The sequence below is a fragment of the Vulpes lagopus genome, chromosome 7 (genome assembly GCF_018345385.1).
Source record: "Vulpes lagopus strain Blue_001 chromosome 7, ASM1834538v1, whole genome shotgun sequence".
Classification (NCBI taxonomy): Eukaryota; Metazoa; Chordata; class Mammalia; order Carnivora; family Canidae; genus Vulpes; species Vulpes lagopus.
Genome location: NC_054830.1, coordinates 72254104 through 72273412, shown reverse-complemented (window position 1 = coordinate 72273412; position 19309 = coordinate 72254104). Strand labels below are relative to the sequence as shown.

General features: G+C 36.9%; 3 protein-coding genes across 3 annotated transcripts; 1 reads left to right on the top strand and 2 right to left on the bottom strand.

Annotated features, from left to right (window-relative positions):
• The first annotated feature begins 675 nt into the window (after positions 1 to 675).
• On the top strand, positions 676 to 1614 carry LOC121495178 (olfactory receptor 13D1-like). Its single transcript, XM_041762446.1, has one exon. The coding sequence runs from the start codon at positions 676 to 678 to the stop codon at positions 1612 to 1614; it is 939 nt and encodes a 312-aa protein (XP_041618380.1).
• Positions 1615 to 8116: 6502 nt separating this feature from the next.
• LOC121495177 (olfactory receptor 13F1-like) lies at positions 8117 to 9058 on the bottom strand. The gene has a single exon (XM_041762445.1). The coding sequence runs from the start codon at positions 9056 to 9058 to the stop codon at positions 8117 to 8119; it is 942 nt and encodes a 313-aa protein (XP_041618379.1).
• An 8852-nt stretch (positions 9059 to 17910) lies between these two features.
• On the bottom strand, positions 17911 to 18885 carry LOC121495176 (olfactory receptor 13C2-like). Its single transcript, XM_041762444.1, has one exon. The coding sequence runs from the start codon at positions 18883 to 18885 to the stop codon at positions 17911 to 17913; it is 975 nt and encodes a 324-aa protein (XP_041618378.1).
• Between the last annotated feature and the right edge of the window lie 424 nt (positions 18886 to 19309).

The following is a 19309-nucleotide window of genomic DNA, read 5'->3' as shown; positions in this document are numbered from 1 at the left end:
ATTATAGTAGACATAAAATGAGTATTATGTGTGAACATATTTATAAATTATAAAGCCCTAAACCAATTATATTGTTAATGATTGCCATGACATAAAATCAAATACATAGATTTTTTTAATAATAAATTCATTTTTATTGGTGTTCAATTTGCCAACATACAGAATAACACCCAGTGCTCATCCCGTCAAGTGCCCCCCTCAGTGCCCGTCACCCATTCACCCCCATCCCCCGCCCTCCTCCCCTTCCACCACCCCTAGTTCGTAGATATTTTTAACCAATTAGGCACACTCTCTCCAAAATGATGATATTCAAAAGTGGGGTCTGTGGGTCCAATGAATTGGAAATAACAGATGTTTGTTATTTATGCAATAAATATGCAAATAGTTCTCCCCTGCTTCAGAACTGTATATCACAATCTCAGGAAATGGAATACAAAAACCTATATTTTTAATAAGCTGTTGATGTAATTATTACACATCTTTAATCCTCTCCCTTATAAGCCAGAGGAGAAATTCAAAAAGCTAAACTCACAGCTGTTACCACAACTCCACTGGCACTGACACACTTGTTGCCCCTCCTCCAGTGATCTCTCACTGCATGTGATAATAGGTACAGACTCATTAAACTCACAGGAAGTTTTCTCTTCTGAATTACTCCAGGTATATAAAAGAAAAATGGACAGGACAAATTGGACAGAGATTGAGTTCATTCTGCAGGGACTTTCTGAGTACCCAAGAGCGGAAAAACTCCTTTTTGTGATGTGCTTGATGATGTACCTGGTGATCCTGCTGGGAAACAGCACCTTGATCATCCTAACTCTCCTGGATTCCCGGCTCCATACACCCATGTACTTCTTCCTTGGTAATCTTTCCTTCCTAGACATTTGGTACACATCCTGCTTTATCCCCTCAATGTTGATACACTTCCTATCACAGAAAAAAACCATCTCCTTCACTAGATGTGTTATTCAGATGTCTGCCTCCTACACTATGGGGTCCACAGAGTGTGTGCTCCTAGCAGTGATGGCATATGACCGTTACGTGGCCATCTGTAACCCTCTGAGATACTCCATCATCATGAGCAAGGCACTGTGTATTCAGATGGCAGCTCTCTCCTGGGGATTGGGCTTTCTCAATTCACTGACAGAAACTGTTCTTGCAATACGGCTGCCCTTCTGTGGAAAAAATGTCATTAACCACTTTGCTTGTGAAATATTGGCCTTTGTCAAGCTGGCTTGTACAGATATTTCCTTGAATGAGATTACTATAATGTTGGGAAATGTAATATTTTTATTTTCCCCATTGCTGTTAATTTGTATCTCCTACATTTTCATCCTTTCTACTGTACTAAGAATCAATTCCGCAGAAGGAAGGAAAAAGGCCTTTTCTATCTGCTCAGCCCACTTAACAGTAGTGACTTTGTTTTATGGGACAATCCTCTTCATGTATATGAAGCCAAAGTCCAAAGACTCTGCTTTTAATAAATTGATTGCTCTGTTCTATGGAGTAGTCACTCCCATGCTCAACCCTATCATCTATAGCCTGAGGAATACAGAGGTACATGGAGCTATGAGAAAATTGATGACTAAACACTCGTATTGGAGGAAAGGATGAGAAACTTACTTCTTTGAGTTCATGCTCAAAATAAGCTCATAGATTCAAGGCAAATGCTTTTAATATAAGTAGAACAAAAGAAATATTGTATGCAGAATCACAGAATTTAGGAGTTGGAAAGAAATTTCAAGATAGTAGTCTAACCTCACCTTTTTAATGAAAATGACTGTTATAAAAAAAATTAGAGACAACTGGTATAAGACTTGAGAGTAAACTTTAAGAAATAAGAAAAAAAATAAAATTTATCTTTTTCCCAGTAAATCCAGTATAGATCTTCTTCAACTGATGGGGTTATGTCCTGATAGATCCACTGAAAGTTGAAAATATCATAAGTCAAAAATGCATTTAATATGCCCAGTCTACTGAACATCATAGCTTAGCCTAACCTACCTTAAATGCATTCAGAGCACTTACATTGGTACAGTCTGTCAAAATCATTTCACACAAGCCTGTTTAAAATTAAATATTGAGTATTTCATATAACAATAAATTATAGGAGGACTATACTGAAATTGAAAAACAGAACGGTTGTACTGGTACAGAATGGTTGGGAGTGTGTTGGTTATTTACCCTGGTGATCATATGGCTTGGACTGGAAGCTGTGGCTACTGCCTAGAGTAATAAGAGAGTATCAAGAGCTGCAATGTTGCTAGCCCAGGGAAAGATCAAAATTCAAATCTCAAAGTACTGTTTCTACTAATTACATTTCACTTTCACATCATCATGAAGTTGAAAAATCCAAGTGAAACCATTTAAGTCATGGACCATCTATACCTTTATCTACTGAGTAAGTAAAGCATTTTTAAGTTCCCTTTTGAGAGCACTACTTCAGCTTTTCTGTTTGTCTGTCTATTACTGACTTTTGTTTTACCCAAGGACTTGATCTGGCCCCAACCTCATTTTTCATGTACATATTTCCTCTTCTTTCCCTCTTCATGTTTCTCCCACCGCCTTTAGTTCTCCAATTATATTATGTTCTTTCCATGCCTAAAGACAATAGCATATGCCACTTCATCCCCATCATCACATTTCTCCTCCTATGGTAACAATCTAGCAATCTCACTGAAGACAATTCAAGTGTTAGATATTCTGCAAATCCTTCCAAATTTACTCAGTTAGTTAGTTGTTCCATCTTCTATTCTGCCTTTAATTTTACCTCTGTTATGGCAATTTTCCTTTTATATTAAACCATTTGTTAGATTCTGAAATCACCCCAATAGCAAAACTCACTGTTCTCTGTGTGAAGTCTAATGTCAAATAAACTTAAAACAGTAGGCAATAATTAACTACAGAATTAACTTACATTCTTAAAGAATAGTAAAGTGTAGTCCAAGTACTTGATATAATACAGCGAGATAGAGAATTAGAATCTATGTATTATTTCATTGACTAAATAATAAATTCAAAAGATTTTGGTAAAGGATCAGCTAATTTTAAATGTATGGAAATATGAGGGCAGATAAAAGATTGATAAATACACTGAAGAGGTCATCTGGACTGGGTAAGACAAAAATCCTATCAATGTATAATTATTCTCTAATAAGCAATTGCTAAGAAAAAAGATATCTCAATTGCATAAATCTTTCTTTAAGAATACTGACAATTTCAGGGAACCCTGGGTGGTGCAGCGGTTTGGCGCCTGCCTTTGGCCCAGGGCGCGATCCTGGAGACCCGGGATCGAATCCCACGTCGGGCTCCCAGTGCATGGAGCCTGCTTCTCCCTCTGCCTGTGTCTCTGCCTCTCTCTCTCTCTCTGTGTGTGTGTGTGACTATCATAAATAAATTTAAAAAATTAAAAAAAAAAGAATACTGACAATTTCACTTTTTCAGTAGCAATAGTTTCATTTTAAATATTTTCCTTTCAACAACAACAACAAAAAAAAAAACGCTTGACTGGTATGAGGTGGTATCTCATTGAAGTTTTGATTTGTATTTCCCTGATGCCATCTGATGTTGAACATTTTTTCAAGTGTCTGTTGGCCATTTGTATGTTTTCTTTGGAAAAATGTCTATTCATGTCTTCTGCTCATTTCTTGACTGGATTATTTGTTTTTGGGGGGTTGAGTTTGATAAGTTCTTTATAGATCTTTTAGACTAGCACTTTATCTGATATGTCATTTGCAAATATCTTCTCCCATTCTGTAGGTTGCCTTTTAGGTTTTTGTTGTTTTTAAAGATTTTTTATTTATTTATTTGAGAGAATGAGAGAGCATGAGCAGGAAGGGAGAGGGAGAAGCTGGATCCCTGCTCAGCAGGGAGCCAAATGCAGGGCTTGATCCCAGAATCCGAGCTGAAAGCAGACACACACTTGATCTGAAAGCAGACACTTAACCAACTCAGCCACCCAGGCACCCTGCATTTTAGTTTTGTTGACTGTTTCCCTTGTTGTGAAAAAGCTTCTTATCTCAATGAAGTCCCAATAGTTCATTTTTGCCTTTGTTTCCTTTGCCTTTGGAGATGTGTCTAGCTAGCAGTTGCTGTGGCCAACATCACAAAAGTTTCTGCCTGAATTCTCTTCTAGGATTTTGATGGATTCCTATCTCACACTTAGGTTTTTCATCCATTTTCAGTATATTTTTGTGAATGGTGTAAGAAAATGGTCCAGTCTCATTCTTCTACATGTGGCTGTTCAATTTTCCCAACATTATTTTTGAAGAGACTGTCTTTTTTCCATTGCATATTCTTTCCTGCTTTGTTGAAAATTAGTTGGCCATAGAGGTGAGGGTCCATTTCTGGGTTCTCTATTCTGTTCCATTGATCTATGCATCTGTTTTTGTGCCAGTCGGTACCACACTGTCAGGATGATTACAGCTTTGTAATGTAGTTTAAAGTCCAGAATGGTGGGATCCCTGGGTGGCGCAGCGGTTTGGCGCCTGCCTTTGGCCCAGGGCGCGATCCTGGAGACCCGGGATCGAATCCCACGTCGGGCTCCCGGTGCATGGAGCCTGCTTCTCCCTCTGCCTGTGTCTCTGGCTCTGTCTCTGCCTGTGTCTCTGGCTCTGTCTCTCCTTCTATCTCTCAAGAATAAATAAATAAAATCTTAAAAAAAAAAAAAAAATTAAAGTCCAGAATGGTGATGCCACCAGATTTGGTTTTCTTTTTCAATATTCCTCTGGCAATTAAGGGTCTTTTGTAGTTCCGTACAAATTTTAGGATTGTTTCAACTCTATGAAAAATATCAATGGCATTTTGATAGGGGTTGTATTGAATGTTCAGATTGCTCTGGGTAGCATAGACATATTAACAATATTTGTTCTTGCAATCCATGAGCATGGAATATTTTTCCTTTTCTTTGTGTCTTCTTCAATATCTTTCATAAGTGCTCCATAGTTTCTAGAGTACAGATCCTTTACCTCTTTGGTTAGGTTTATTCCTAGGTATCTTATGCTTTAGGTGCAATTGTAAATGGGATCGATTCCTTAATTTCTTTCTTCTGTCTCATTGTTAGCGTATAGAAATACACTGATGGGGCACCTGTCAGTTAAGAGCTGCCTTTAACTTGTGTCATGATCTTAGGGTCCCAGGATCAAGCTCCACATCAGGCTCCCTGCTCAGTGGAGCTCTGTAGTCTCACTCTCACTCTTTCTCAAGTAAATAGTCTTTTTTTAAAAAAGAAGAAATTCAGCTGATTTCTGTGGGATGATTTTTATGTTCTACCACATTGCTGAATTCCTGTATGAGTTCTAGCAATTTTGGGGTGGAGTCTTTTGGGCTTTCCACATAGAGTATCATGTCATCTGTAAAGAGAGAGAGTTTGACTTCTTTGACAATTTGAATGCCTTTTATTTCTTTTTGTTGTCTGGCTGCTGAGGCTAGGACTTCTAATACTATGGTGAAGAACAGTGGTGGGAGTGGACATCCCTGTGTGCTCCTGACCTCATATGTGGAATACAAGAAACAGCACAGAGAATCAGAGGGTAAGGGAGGGAAACTGGTAAGAAATCAGAAAGGCAGACAAACCATGAGAGACTCTTTAACTATAGGAAACAAACAGGTTGCTGGAGAGGAGGTAGGTGGAAGGATGGGGTAACTGGGTGATGGGTATTAGGGAGGGCATGGGATGTGATAAGCACTGGATGTTACATGCAAATGATAAATATATGAATCTACATCTGAAACTAATGATGTGCTAAATGTTAGCTAATTGAATTAAAATAAATAAATAAACAAATAAATAAATAAATAATAGAATTTTAAAAATCTCCTTTAAATTGCTAATGAACAATCATATGCAGTTTTATTTTGTATGTGATATCATATCACGTTTATATGATAGTTGAGCTGCCTGGTAGTGTCACAGCCTGAGCTGGATGAGAGCATCTCATCAACAAAGCCAACCATTTCATAGACAATTGTCCTAAATTTCTCCCTCGATGACATCATCCACACCTAGGATTCAATTTCCATCTCTGTGTAAAAGACTTCCCAACCTATGTATAGCTTTTGTCCTGTTTCTCACCTGAACTTCACTAACCTGTCTTCACCTGGAAGTCTGACCATCAATGTATAGCAAACCAGGCAACCAATTTATATCCCCAGCTTCATGAAGTCATCATCCTTAAGTTTCTCCTCTCACCCAAACAAAGGCTGCATCTGAAATCTTTACTTAGACTAATGGACCAATCGTCTTTGGTGACTATTTATTCATCTCTGAGAAATCAAATCCAGCCCTACAACCTTATAATTCCCATATTCACCCTATCTTCTTCATTCCATTGCTTTCTGGATCCAAGCCATCACAGCAATTTTGTTGACTCTGGTGACAATGTTATGATAAAGAGCAAATATGTTTTATACACTGACCTCACATTTAGACATCTGGTCCATAAAGTATACACAAACACTACAAATCCTGCTGAGTGTACAATTTTAATTCTTTGTGTATTGTGGTTTATATAACAAGATATTCACGTATTTCAGTATTTCACACAATTTTAGTGGGTTTGGGATATTGTACATCTTATAATATACATATCATGCATTTTCTTTCTAAGTGCTGATGGGTTCATTTACACCCTTGGATTTAAGGAACTAGGTGTCAAGGGAAAGCACAATAAAAAAAGAGAAGGGTTGGGGCACCTGAATGGCTCAGTGGTTGAGGGTCTGCCTTTCGCTTAGGTCATGATCTTAGGATTTGGGGATGGAGTCCCACATCAGGCTCCCTTCAGGGAACCTGTTTCTCCCTCTGCCTGTGTCTCTGCCTCTCTCTGTGTCTCTCACGAATAAATAAATAAAATCTTTAACAAAAAAGAAAAAAAGGGAAGGGTAGTTTCATGAAAACATCCTGTAGCTTCTTTGTATTCACGAAATAATGTCAGCACTCTAAGACCAACAATTAAACTTTCTGATATTTTTTTCCAGACCAGCACTTCTGCCCCATTTCTATTCATGATCTATTTGTGCAGACCTTTCTAACTTGTACATAGCATTCACATCACACACATCTATCTGCATGCACAAATATATCCACACATGTAAAACATAGTTACACTTTGTATAATATGCAGTTACTTCCATTAAATTTAGCGATGTTGAAAAAAAGATTGTACTAGTTTCCTACAGCTGCCATATCAAAATACCACAGATTGGTTGCTTAAACAACAGAAACATACTTGCTCATGCTTCTGGGAGCTAGAAGTCCAAGATTAAAGTGTTGGCATATTTGATATCTTCTGAAGCTTCTTCTTGGCTTGCAGATAGCCACCTTCTTGCTATGTCCTTTCCTCTGTATGTGAGCATCCCTGGTGAATCCATGTGTGTCTAAATTTCTTCTTATGATGACACAACTCAGATTGTATGAGGGCCCACACTGACAGCCTTATTTTAACTTAGTCAGCTTTTTAAAAGCTATATCTCCAAATATAGATACAATCTGAGGTACTGGGGAGTAAGAGCTTCAACATGAGTTTTGGAGGGACATAATTCAGCCTAAAACAGAGGTTAATCATAAATCAGCTAAAAAGTCTACTATGGTTATTATATTTGTATATTACATGTACATAATTTTGATTAACAATACACTAACTTAATGTTATATTTATACTCTATAATCCGAAACAAAAATTAAAATTTGTCATCATGAGACCTATTTTATAAGACTTCAGATATGATTATCTAAGAGGTATGTATATTATCTTAGAGTTTCAGCAGTCAGTCAAGAAGGAAACTTAGGAAATCACACATCTCATTTAATGAGTGTCTCTCTGGGGCACCTGCGGGGCAGAGTTGGTTGAGTATCCTCTGACTCTTGGTTTCAGCTCAGGTTATGATCTCAGGGTTGTGAGATCAAACCCCATGTTAGGCTCTGCACTCAGTGTGGAGTCTGCTTAAGACTCTCTCTTCCTCTCCCCCTGCCCCTCGTGTTCATGCTCTCTTGGTAAAATAAGTAAATAAATCTTTTAAAAATAAGTGTCTTCCCCCATTATCCCAATGTTCTATTGTGTATTGACCACTAAAACATTCCTCAGGTTAATGTTTACTGATATTATTTGCTACTGGGGATTTAAAAAGCACAAAGAGGGTTCCTAATCAGCAATTTTTTCACAGCTGCTTTCACCTCTTTGTTCCGTAGACTGTAAATGATAGGATTCAACATGGGGGTTAACCCAGCATATACCAGAGCTATAAATTTATCTATTTCCTGTGAATCCACAGCCAAGGGCTTCAGATACATGGAGAGAGCTGTCCCATAGAACAAAACCACCACAGTCAAGTGGGCTGCACATGTTGAAAAGGTTTTGCTTCGACCATCCACTGAGCTGATTCTCAGAATGTTGGAGAGAATGAAAGCATAAGATATACAAATGAGAAGCATTGGCATAGGAAGAAGAAGTACGCTAATCAACAGCATGATTAACTGCACCCTGGAAGTGTCTACGCAAACTAGTTTCAACACAGCCAGAATTTCACAAGTGAAATGATTGATGATGCTATTTCCACAGAGAGACTGATGCAGCACAGACATTGTTTCCACCAAGGCAGTGAGGCAGCCTGTCACCCAGGAGCCAGCTGCAATCTGCACACAAACCCTCCTATTCATGATGACAGGGTACCTCAGAGGGTTGCAGATGGCCACATACCGGTCATACGCCATCATAGACAGGAGCACACACTCAGTGGAGCCCATGGCAAGAGAAAAGTACATCTGAATGGCACATCCTGAGAATGAGATAGTGTTTTTCCCCAAAACAAAGTTTGCCAGCATTGGAGTGAGAGCAGAAGAGGTGTACCAGATGTCTAAAAAGGAGAGGTTGCTGAGAAAGAAGTACATGGGTTTGTGTAGGTGGGAATCCAGGATGGTGATGGAGATCAGAATTATATTACCCAGCAGGGTGATCAGATACATCAGCAAGCACAGCACAAATACGATGACCTCCACTTTGGGGTAGTAAGTAAATCCCAGAAAAATAAATTTTGAAATGACTGTCAAGTTTGTCTTGATCATTTTATGCCTTTTTGGCTACCTGCAGTAGTGAATAAAAATATACATTGTATATATTTTAAAAATTAAATTCTACCAACTTTTCAGGGGTTTTTGGTAGGGGGATTTTAAAAGAATCATTATTCTGGCAATACCATATTAATTATTCGTTCATTCATTCAATATTTATTGAATACACTACAAGTCACTGAAGATCTAAATTTGGATTACATAAAAAGCTGCTCTTGGGCAATTCACAATAGAATATCACACAGTCAAGTAAAGAAATAATTACAGTAACATGATATAAGTATGCCCTAGAGTACCAGGAGAACACAAAGAGTAAGAAACCTAACTCTATGTTGGGATGTACTTAGTGAGACATTTTGAGACTTAGTTTAATCAAAAAATGCATTAGACCTAATGGAGTAAGGACCACAGGAGGTTTGCTGGAGAAAGAAAAAATTTTGTAAAAGTTACATTGAGGAAGGATTTAGTTGCATTTCACAAACCTGCCAATTATGTAATATAATAGATAGATGTGCTGTACACTAGGGAATATAAATAGATAAAGATGCATCCAGTCACTACAGTATCACCTGATTTCCATCTTCAGGAAGGCATTTTTGAATATGGAATAATCCTGAACCCACTCATAGAAACAAAATAATTTTCAATGTTCAGTATTTTATATTGCAATTCAGATTACTTATGATATGTGTCACAACTGGTCACGTATGGAGATGGTTTTAAAAACACTGTCCTCCAGGTGGATTTCAAATGAAATCAATCACAAGTAGTCAAGCCTTGCCTCCTCAACATTGCCTACTTCTCCCTCCTTCTCATCTCCCAAAAATCCACCTCCACACTCTGTTCTGAAACAACCAATGTGTAGCTCTTCATACTTACCATGCCATTTTATATTTTTATGTCCTTAATCAACAGTTTATCTACATGAAGTGGCCTTTGTCCCCAGCTCCAATTTGTCTTTCATGAATATTTACCCAGTTATCAAGACTGTATGCCAATTTCTGAAGTACAGCTTCGTTCTTTATACATACTTATGTTACTCAAGTATATTATACCAAACTGAGGCCATATATGCATGACCCAATTGCTCCCACCCTTGGTAGAAGTGAGTTTTTCAAGAGTTTGTTCCCCATAATATTAGAAAAGTAATAATTCACATTTAAGATTTTTAATAACATAATACTCCCTTGGACATGGAAAATTTTGATACATATTCAAATAAGTACATTTTCACTAGCTCTCTGTGTCAACACAAAAGCCTGAGGATTTCTCAACTTGTCACTTACATCTGCACTCTTTTCGTAATATTAAAGAAACTAGTTCATTTAAAAAACAAAGATGATGAAAAAAAAGAAGAAAAAAAGAAACAAAGATGATAAGCTCTTAGCTTTAAATATGGAATGTACAGTGAGGCCAGGGGAGGCGATAACCACTTGTACTCTTAGAAGAGCTTGAAATGCTTCACAATCATGCTCTGTAGGGTTTTAGAGCACTGTCCTCTGAGTGTGAGAATTGGGCTTAAATCTTGCTGTGCTATTTATAAGTACACACAATTAGACAAATCACTTGGCCTCTTTGAAGCTCAGTTTTCTAATCTATACAAAGAGGATGGTAATTCCTAAATTAACTTGTTTTAAATTCTCCCTCCAGGACTCCATTCCATGAGCTCTCTAATATTTCAGACAATCACAAAGAGTTTATGATTTTGTGGTCTCCCTGATTTCCAGAATCATAATTGCCTCTATACTGACCCAGGGCTGGTTCACATTGACTCAGATAAAAAAACCTTAGCACCTTCTTTATAATCTTAAAATTTCAACCCCCAACCCATGGATGAATATAAAACACTTTACTGATTATTTCCAGAAATGTTAATGTTAAACATTTCTGTTCTTTAGTTCACTTTGGTCATCACATACCACTGCTTCAACTGAGGCTTTCTCTATTATCCTTCCCCATTTAGCACCTAATTTTCTTGCTCTAGCTCTGGCTTCCCTTGCTTTCTTTTGTCTTCTTTCTTCACCACTCTCTTTCCTTTCTCCCATAAACAAAACAATGAGGTCTCTTTTTCTCATGCAGATTGAGTCCCTACTCATTCCCTTACCCTTATCTCATATCCTTATAAGGGTCTCACCAAACCTGTCACTTTATTGAGATACTTTCTCTAAAATGATTTCTGATTCCAGTGCTAAGATAATTAAATGTTTTCTAACAGACTTTCCTCTTTCTTTCTAAATGTCAGAGCCAGAACAGACTCCGAGTTCTAATCCAACCCTCTTATTTTAAGGTTGATGGGTGTTTGAAGGCATTTAATGACTTATTTGAGGTAAGAAAACCGGAAGCATAAAGCCATAAGTCTTATCCCATATTCAGGATTCATTTCAACTCGGAATTTTTCCTGCCAACTAATACTCCTTTTTAAAGAAAATATCTCTATTCCAGTTTCCTGGCCTACCTGAGACCCATTAATAGGTTTTATAAATCTGAGAATACTGAAAGAAATAAAATACATTTACCATAGCACATGTGATGAGCATCTTCCTTTTTGATTAATGTATGTTTCAATATTTAAACTTGATCTCCAGCATGGTCTTTCTTATGAATCTTGTGTAGCGCTCAAAAAAGTAAAAGAATCTGAGTTTTAAATTAAGACAATATTCCATGAAAATATATCAGAGTGAGTTGTGCAGAGGTATTTTTATTCAGAAAATTGCAATGAAAAAGGATATGGACGCTGTTAGTTTGCAAAAAATCAACCCAAATCTTGCCCGATTCATAAATTCTCAACATACAGAGCTTTTGCTAATTAAAAATATAAAAATAATTTCTTAAGTAAAATAATGACATACATATTTGTTCTTCCAAACTCACCCCCCATGAGCTGCTCCCCAAAACTTCCAAAGGGTTATACCTGTTCTAAGACTACTAAAGTCTCCTGTTTCTATTGGGGACCTTCCAATTCCCATAACAATTTAGTGTTGTGATTCTGAAACATACAGAAGTTAAGAAACTTTCTAGTTCTCCAGGGTATGTTTCTCCAACTTCCATTAACTAATTGAGAACCAAAAATATTAGGTAAAAAAAATTAAGTTATTTTAAGTTATTTGGGTTGAGCAGCATTTGTGCAAGCAGAATTGGAGGAGACTATTTGCCTATTCCATTCCTTCTGCAGATTGCCCTTGAATTACACAGCAAACTGCAAATAAGAACTGTAGAAATGCCTGCCTAAATGGCATCTGAGCTTGTAAAATAACCAATTTATTTTCAGAAATCCATCCAAATATTTATCTGGGAAATAGAAGATAAAACATCCTTCCTGAGCTTTTAAATGGCCACAAAAAGAGAGCACTGATCAATAAAATAATTTGTTACTGTCAAATGCCCATTGATAGACTGTTTCTAGCACAATGTTTGTGATTTTATAAAGATTATATAGTAATCTTTGAAGGAATAGTGCATTGGAGTGAGCACTAGACTTAAAGAGTTGTGGGTTAAACTTTAGCTCAACCATTGATTAGTTAAGTGATCTTACACAATTGTAGTATATTAATTGCATTAATGACCTCTATTCTTCACTCCTTCACAGGTCCACCTACTCTGATTTTGGCTCTACAGATGTGACTTGATTTGATCACTGGAGCATTAGCAAATATAATGAAAGCAGAGACTTGTAAAGCTCCTGCACAATTAAGTTAGTCCTCTCTTTTCCATCTCTGCTACTATCATGAAAATATGTCCAAGTTAGCCAACTGGAGGATAAAATGCACACTAAGCAGAACGGAGTTGCCTCAGTTGCCAACAGTCAAGGCTGCCCTACGTTAGCCAGCAGTCCCTCAATCCCCAACAAATGAATGAGTCCTAAAACAATCAACAAACCAACTCACAGCTGATTTAAGATAAAAAGATAATTTAGTTGAGATCTCCTGGCTCCAGGAGGTTTCATAGACTTTAATAAATGTTTACTTTGGTATGCCACTAAGATTTTATGACTGTATATTACCCTGTACTATTGTAGCAATGTAAGACTAATGTAGCAATAGATGGTGTCACTGCCTGTCCATCACTGACTCATCTGGTCTTTATCCTTCTTAATAGAATCATAATTTTATTCATTTGTCTCTCCCATTTTATCCATAGGAAAATATCCTGATAAGTCCAAGCCTCTTATCTTACTTTCTAAAAGCTTTACATTTTTACCTTTTATACTGAGATATGTATTCATCTAGAATTAATCTTTGTGGTATGAGGTGAGGGCAAGATTTATTTTTTACTATGTGCACACTATTTGACTCAACATGATTTTATTGAAAAAGTCCCTGTCCCACTGTACTGCGGTGTCATTTTTGACATAAATTAATTGACCATATGTGTTTGGATCTGTTTTGAGCCTCTTGTTCTGTTCTACCAGTTTATTTTTCTTATCCTTGCACCAATATTCCATTGTCTTATTGGCTATAGCTCCATTATAAGTCTTGATTTTGGCCCTCTAAATTATTTTTTTCTTTATGAATGGATTGGCTGGTGCTGGCATTTATTTTAGCATCTGCTTTTCAATTTCACAATATACCTGCTTGTCTTTTAACTGGGATTGCCTTGAACCTCCATTTCAATTTAGAGAGAACTGATATCTTTATACTATTGTATCCTCTAATCCATTAATTTAGGTCTTTTTAGATTTCTCTCAGTAATATTTTATTGATTCTTCTTGTTTAAATGACTTACACAAATAAAAATGTCTTACACATACTATATTAGATTTATTCATATAGCTTTATATTTTTGATGCTATTATAAATTGTACTTTAAATTCTCTTTTCTACTTTCTTGTTATTGGTATGTAATGATTTTTCTTTTTTTTTTTTTAAGATTTTATTTATCCATGAGAGACACAGAGAGAGAGAGAGAGAGACAGAAACAGAGACAGAGAGAGAGAGGCAGAGACACAGGCAGAGAGAGAAGCAGGCTCCATGCAGGGAGCCCAACATGGGACTGGATCTCGGGTCTCCAAGATCAGACCCTGGGCCAAAGGCGGCGCTAAACCGCTGAGCCACCCGGGCTGCCCTGTAATGATTTTTCTATGCTAAATTTATATTTAGTAATCTTGGTAAATTCACTTTCTTATAACAATTTTAAGGATATTTAATGGAGTATAGTTTACATTAAATCCACTTATTAATTCCAATAGTTTTAGACCATCTGAGTATTCTGTATACATACAGTGTCGTTCATAAATAAGGATAGCTTTGTTTTTATTATTTATATCATTTATCATTACTTTTAGTATTGATTATGAATTCTGACACTATTACAATGTCACATTCAGGAGCTGAGAAAAATAAGGTAAAATGAGAAAATTTCATTTGAAACATGTAATGGTGCCTGAAGATGGCTATGGACTATTTAAACCTAGGTTTTAGATTACTTAAAAATTAAGATTTCTCCTGTAATACAAACAAGCTGATTACAAAAGACATCAAATATTTCTAGTTCTTTATAGCAAATATAAAGTCTATTTTCTTAGTACTGGGTATAAATGAGCTCCCAAGCATCCTGTAAAATGCATTTCTAATGATTTTAGTGAGACAGAACATAAAAGAATAAAAATATATTTTAAAAAATCTGTCATGCTAAATGTCTAATAAGTATAAAGCAAATTGACAAATTTCAAAGTAAATTATGGAAAACATCATCATAATAGAATATCTGGGTAGAGCTTATCTAGTCAACAGATCTGCAATATGGGCAGATTCTGAGACAGAATCACTTGTGTCCAGGTGATGGAGACGCAGTACCTCAGTAGAAAACTTCACATATTTAACTCAGACCAAGGTCAATTGTCCTGATGATTTTATATTCCAAGCTACTTTCTGCATGGGGTCCAATTAATGGGCCCTCACATACCATAGTGCTTATTTAAAAACTTAAGGTGAAAAAAATATACCTGAGGATAAAACTATCTCCAGAAAAGATGAGAAACTGCTCTGATCTGCACTAGTTGAGACAGCATTATTCATGATAGGTTAGCATGCCTTCTAACTGAACCCAAACATCTAAAAACAAGCACACCGATACTCCTCAAAAAGTATGGATATTAATTTATTAAATTTCGTGTCAAAATTGCAATGACAATTTGCAATTGCATTTTGCAATTCCAGGAGCAGCTAAAGACTTGGCATATTTATGTTTCAGGTCAATATTTTTTTATGAGTATCAAGCAAGCTATAGACACAAATCTGTATCTGTCCAGAGTAACCCTATTTATTGACATATGGAGAAATTTGCCCCCCCCAAAAAATATTTATTTGCTTGTAGCTTTAGTTAATCTTCCCCCATCATTCATTTCATGTGCAGGACATGGTTTCCTCAAGTCTCAAGGTAACTTAAAAAGCCAGTTAATAGCCCGTTCATAGGAACTTGAGAAACTTCTTATCCTTCTAAAGTCAAGATATTTCATGGATGCAATAACTCAAGATTATATTAAATAAGTACATTTTCCCTGGCTTATAAAATCCCAGAAATTAATTTTCCCGAATCTAGTGAAGAGTAAAAAGTATGGCTTATAATGTCAATCTTTTCAGTCACAGCAAATACATCTTGATATTTTCAAGCTACCTCAGAACTTATGGAATCACAAATGACATCTCATTTTTGAAGATTCCAAGTTATTTATCCTTTAAAATAATAGGAAAATCTCTCATGGCCTTAAAAGTCCATTAGCAAGAAGAATATCAAGGATGTCTTATCAAAAAAGAAAAATAAAACAGTCTCTGAGCAATGAGAGATACAAATAAATGGAACAAATGAAATTCCATGTGTAAATGCATGACCATCAATCCAATTAACCTTCAAAGAACTGTTGAGTCTTTAGCAATGATGGTGAATAGGGAAGTATTTGAAATTTTTCCTCTTTTCCTGGAGATATTACTCCATTACATTTTAATATTTTTAATGTTAAAGATGAGTAATGGGCCAAAGTTTACAAGGTTTAGAAGATTCCCACATATCCCTCACCTCATGAGAGGAAAAGCCAAAGACTGATCTTCTGATTAAAAAGCAGTGTTCTAGTGAGAAAACAGAGTTGCTTTGTTTTGGATCCTCATTCTTTTGTTATTCAAAAATGACATACCATTTTAGATGAATTGGCTGCCAGTCCATCCACAATAAAAATGAAAAGGACAAATAATTTTTTATAAACATATGATACAGTTTTATTATCTTAACAAGGAGCTACCAAAAATAACAATCATTCTAGTTAATTATTGTCTGAAAAGAAGTCCACAGATCCAAACAAAGTTATTATTATGGGTAGATATTAAGTAATTTTTCAGGGACAACTGAAATCTAATAGAGTATCTCCAAACTTGATAAAAGAACCACCCATTTAACCTGAAGAGTCCTTGGTAGTATCTTGCATGTGCTGATATTATGTGTTCACTGTCTACTTTAGGACACAGATATCACAGTGTTGATTTCTATCACAATGATCTGCTATTCCTATCATTTCCCTGGATTCTGATGCTCCTGCTGCTTCTAATAGACCCTACTTTTAGGGTGTCCATATATTAGATCATCCAAGCTAGGCTACTTCACAATGAAGGGGAGAACTAGTACTACTTACACCTGGGAAACTGGCATTAAGTAGACTAGTTCTGAGCAAATATAAATATCTGCTCACCATTCCAAGGCTCTATTAGAAACATCATGTTCCAAAGGCACAAGATGTTTCATTAAAAAAAAAAAAAAAAGGCAGGCATCATGCTCTGTTTGTGTCCTGGCTGACAGCAACTACTTAAGCTTTGGTCTGAACCTGATGTCTTCCAAGGCCCAGATCTAAGTTCATGGAGTCAGGCTGCAGAAGAAACAATCTCTGGGCAGATATCATGCTTCTCTGGGACTCGGAGTGATAATAAACTTAAGATACAATTCTAATCTGAGACACACAGTGAATGAACCCCATTAACATAACAAGAGACAAGGGACTAAGGAAGAAGTTGGACGAAAAATAATCTTTATGAAAGCTCATGGTGGAGACTAGGAATAGTGAGAACTGGTCTAACTAGGGTTTTTCTTTTTTCGTTTTCTATGCTGTCATTCCCTTATATCTTCCTCAAACTTTCAGTCAGTAAATAGAAGCTCAGAGCTAGCTCCAGCCCCCAGTTCAGGTAATGAAGGAAGTATACATCCATGCATGGAATGAAACAAACTGGACCAAGAACTGCATCACCATTGATGACATCAAAGAAACAGGCAGAAATGACTGGCTCTGAAGCCTAAATAGTGGTGTGGCACAAGAGATCAGCCACAAGCAGTAGTCTCTGAAGACACCCATTCAGTCACCCTTCACCTATTCTATCTCCCTCCGAATGGCACATTCTTTTCTCCTAAGAGAGTCAAGTAAAGTTTATAAATTGATAGTCTCTCTTTTTTCCTAAGTATTTTTCAAAGAAGGGCCAATGTACAATATGGTGGTTCCACTTTCTGGGTTGCTACAAAGTGACCAGGTCTAAATCCAACAATCCAACCATGAATCAGTGAAACAACTCTGATCCCATTTTTTTTTTTTAAGTCTTATTTGGATAAACAAGGTTCTAGCCAGTTTCTCACTGACCATCATGGTGAGAGAAAGCAATGCCAAGGAGTGACACAAAAAATAATATATATGACCTTTCTGGAAAGAAATTCCCAAGAACTCCACCTTGGGCATGAATATATTTCATGTGTATCATGTTGTGTACCTGTTCTACAAAACCTTGAAAGTTTTGAGAGATGAATTTGACACAGCAGCAAGAATCTATCTGTTCCGCTCTTTGGTTTCCCTAACTGATTTCCAGATTGTGATTATAAAATTACTTGTCCCTTTCCCATTTACTTGTTAAACACATTTTCTTCAGTAGGTGTTTAACTGCTTCTTTCACATCCTTGTTTCTAAGACTGTAAATTAAAGGATTCATCATGGGAGTCATAACCCCATAGAACATGGATATAAGTTTGTCAGTTGCATCCAAGTCATCTGAATTGAGTGTCTTTTTAGATTTGGGCTTCATGTACATGAAGAGAATGGTTCCATAGAATATTATCACCACGGTCAGGTGGGCTGAGCAGGTGGAGAAGACTTTGCTTCTCCCCTCAGAAGTACGAATCTTGAGGATACTAGAGATGATTAATGAGTAGGAGATAATAATTAATAGCAGTGGTGTCAATATAAACAATGTCGTGGCCACGAGCATGATGAACTCATTGCCTGAGATGTCAGCACAAGCCAGTTTCATGACAGCCAGAATTTCACAGGAGAAATGATTGATGACGTTATTCCTACAGAAAGGCAACTGTACCACAAACGCCGTTTGTACTGCAGAGTTGACCAGTCCTATGATCCAGGACCCAGTTGCCATGGGCACATAGGAATCCTTGCTCATGATGACAGGATATCTTAGGGGGTTGCAGATAGCCACATACCGGTCAAAGGCCATCATGCCCAGGAGCACACACTCTGTTGTCCCCATGGCCAAGCCAAGGAACATCTGCACTGCACAGCCAGAGAAGGAGATGGTCTTTCTTTCTGAGAGGAAGCTCACCAGTGTGGAGGGAATGGAGGTGGAGGTGTAGCAGATGTCCAAGAAGGAGAGGTTCCCCAGGAAGAAGTACATAGGGGTGTGAAGGTGGGAGTCCAAGACGCTGATTAAAATAAGGGTGCCATTGCCCAGCAGGATGACAACATACATTATTAAGATTAGCACAAAAAAGAGTAGCTCAAGCTTAGGGTAACCAGAAAGCCCCTTCAAAAAGAATTCCACCAGAATGGTTTGATTTTCCCATTCCATTGTACTGTTTCTCTTTTACCTGTAAGACATTAGAATTTTTTAAAACAAAATATGTATTTCGTTATGATTACTTTCAAATGTGTATCAGTTTATAAGTACCATATCCCCAGAGAGGAATTTTTTTTTAAAAGGAAAACATTAGGGGCAGCCCGGGTGGCTCAACGGTTTAGCTCCGTCTTCCGCCCAGGGCGTGATGCTGGAGATCAGGGATGCAGTCCCATGTCAGACTCCCTACATGGAGCCTGCTTCTCCCTCTGCCTGTCTCTGCCTCTCTCTCTCTGTATCTTTCATGAATAAATAAGTAAAATCTTTTGAAAAAAGGGAAAACATTAAAGAAAAAAAGTAAAAAAAGTGAACAAAAGAGAGGTAAAATATGAATAAAGGGGGGGATGGAAAAAGGAAACTAACATGTTTTAATGTTTTA

What these genes read in the sequence shown, in the direction of transcription:
- LOC121495177 (XM_041762445.1), bottom strand. Translation starts at nt 9,058, where the DNA reads ATGATCAAGACAAACTTGACAGTCATTTCAAAATTTATTTTTCTGGGA.
- LOC121495178 (XM_041762446.1), top strand. Translation starts at nt 676, where the DNA reads ATGGACAGGACAAATTGGACAGAGATTGAGTTCATTCTGCAGGGACTT.
- LOC121495176 (XM_041762444.1), bottom strand. Translation starts at nt 18,885, where the DNA reads ATGGAATGGGAAAATCAAACCATTCTGGTGGAATTCTTTTTGAAGGGG.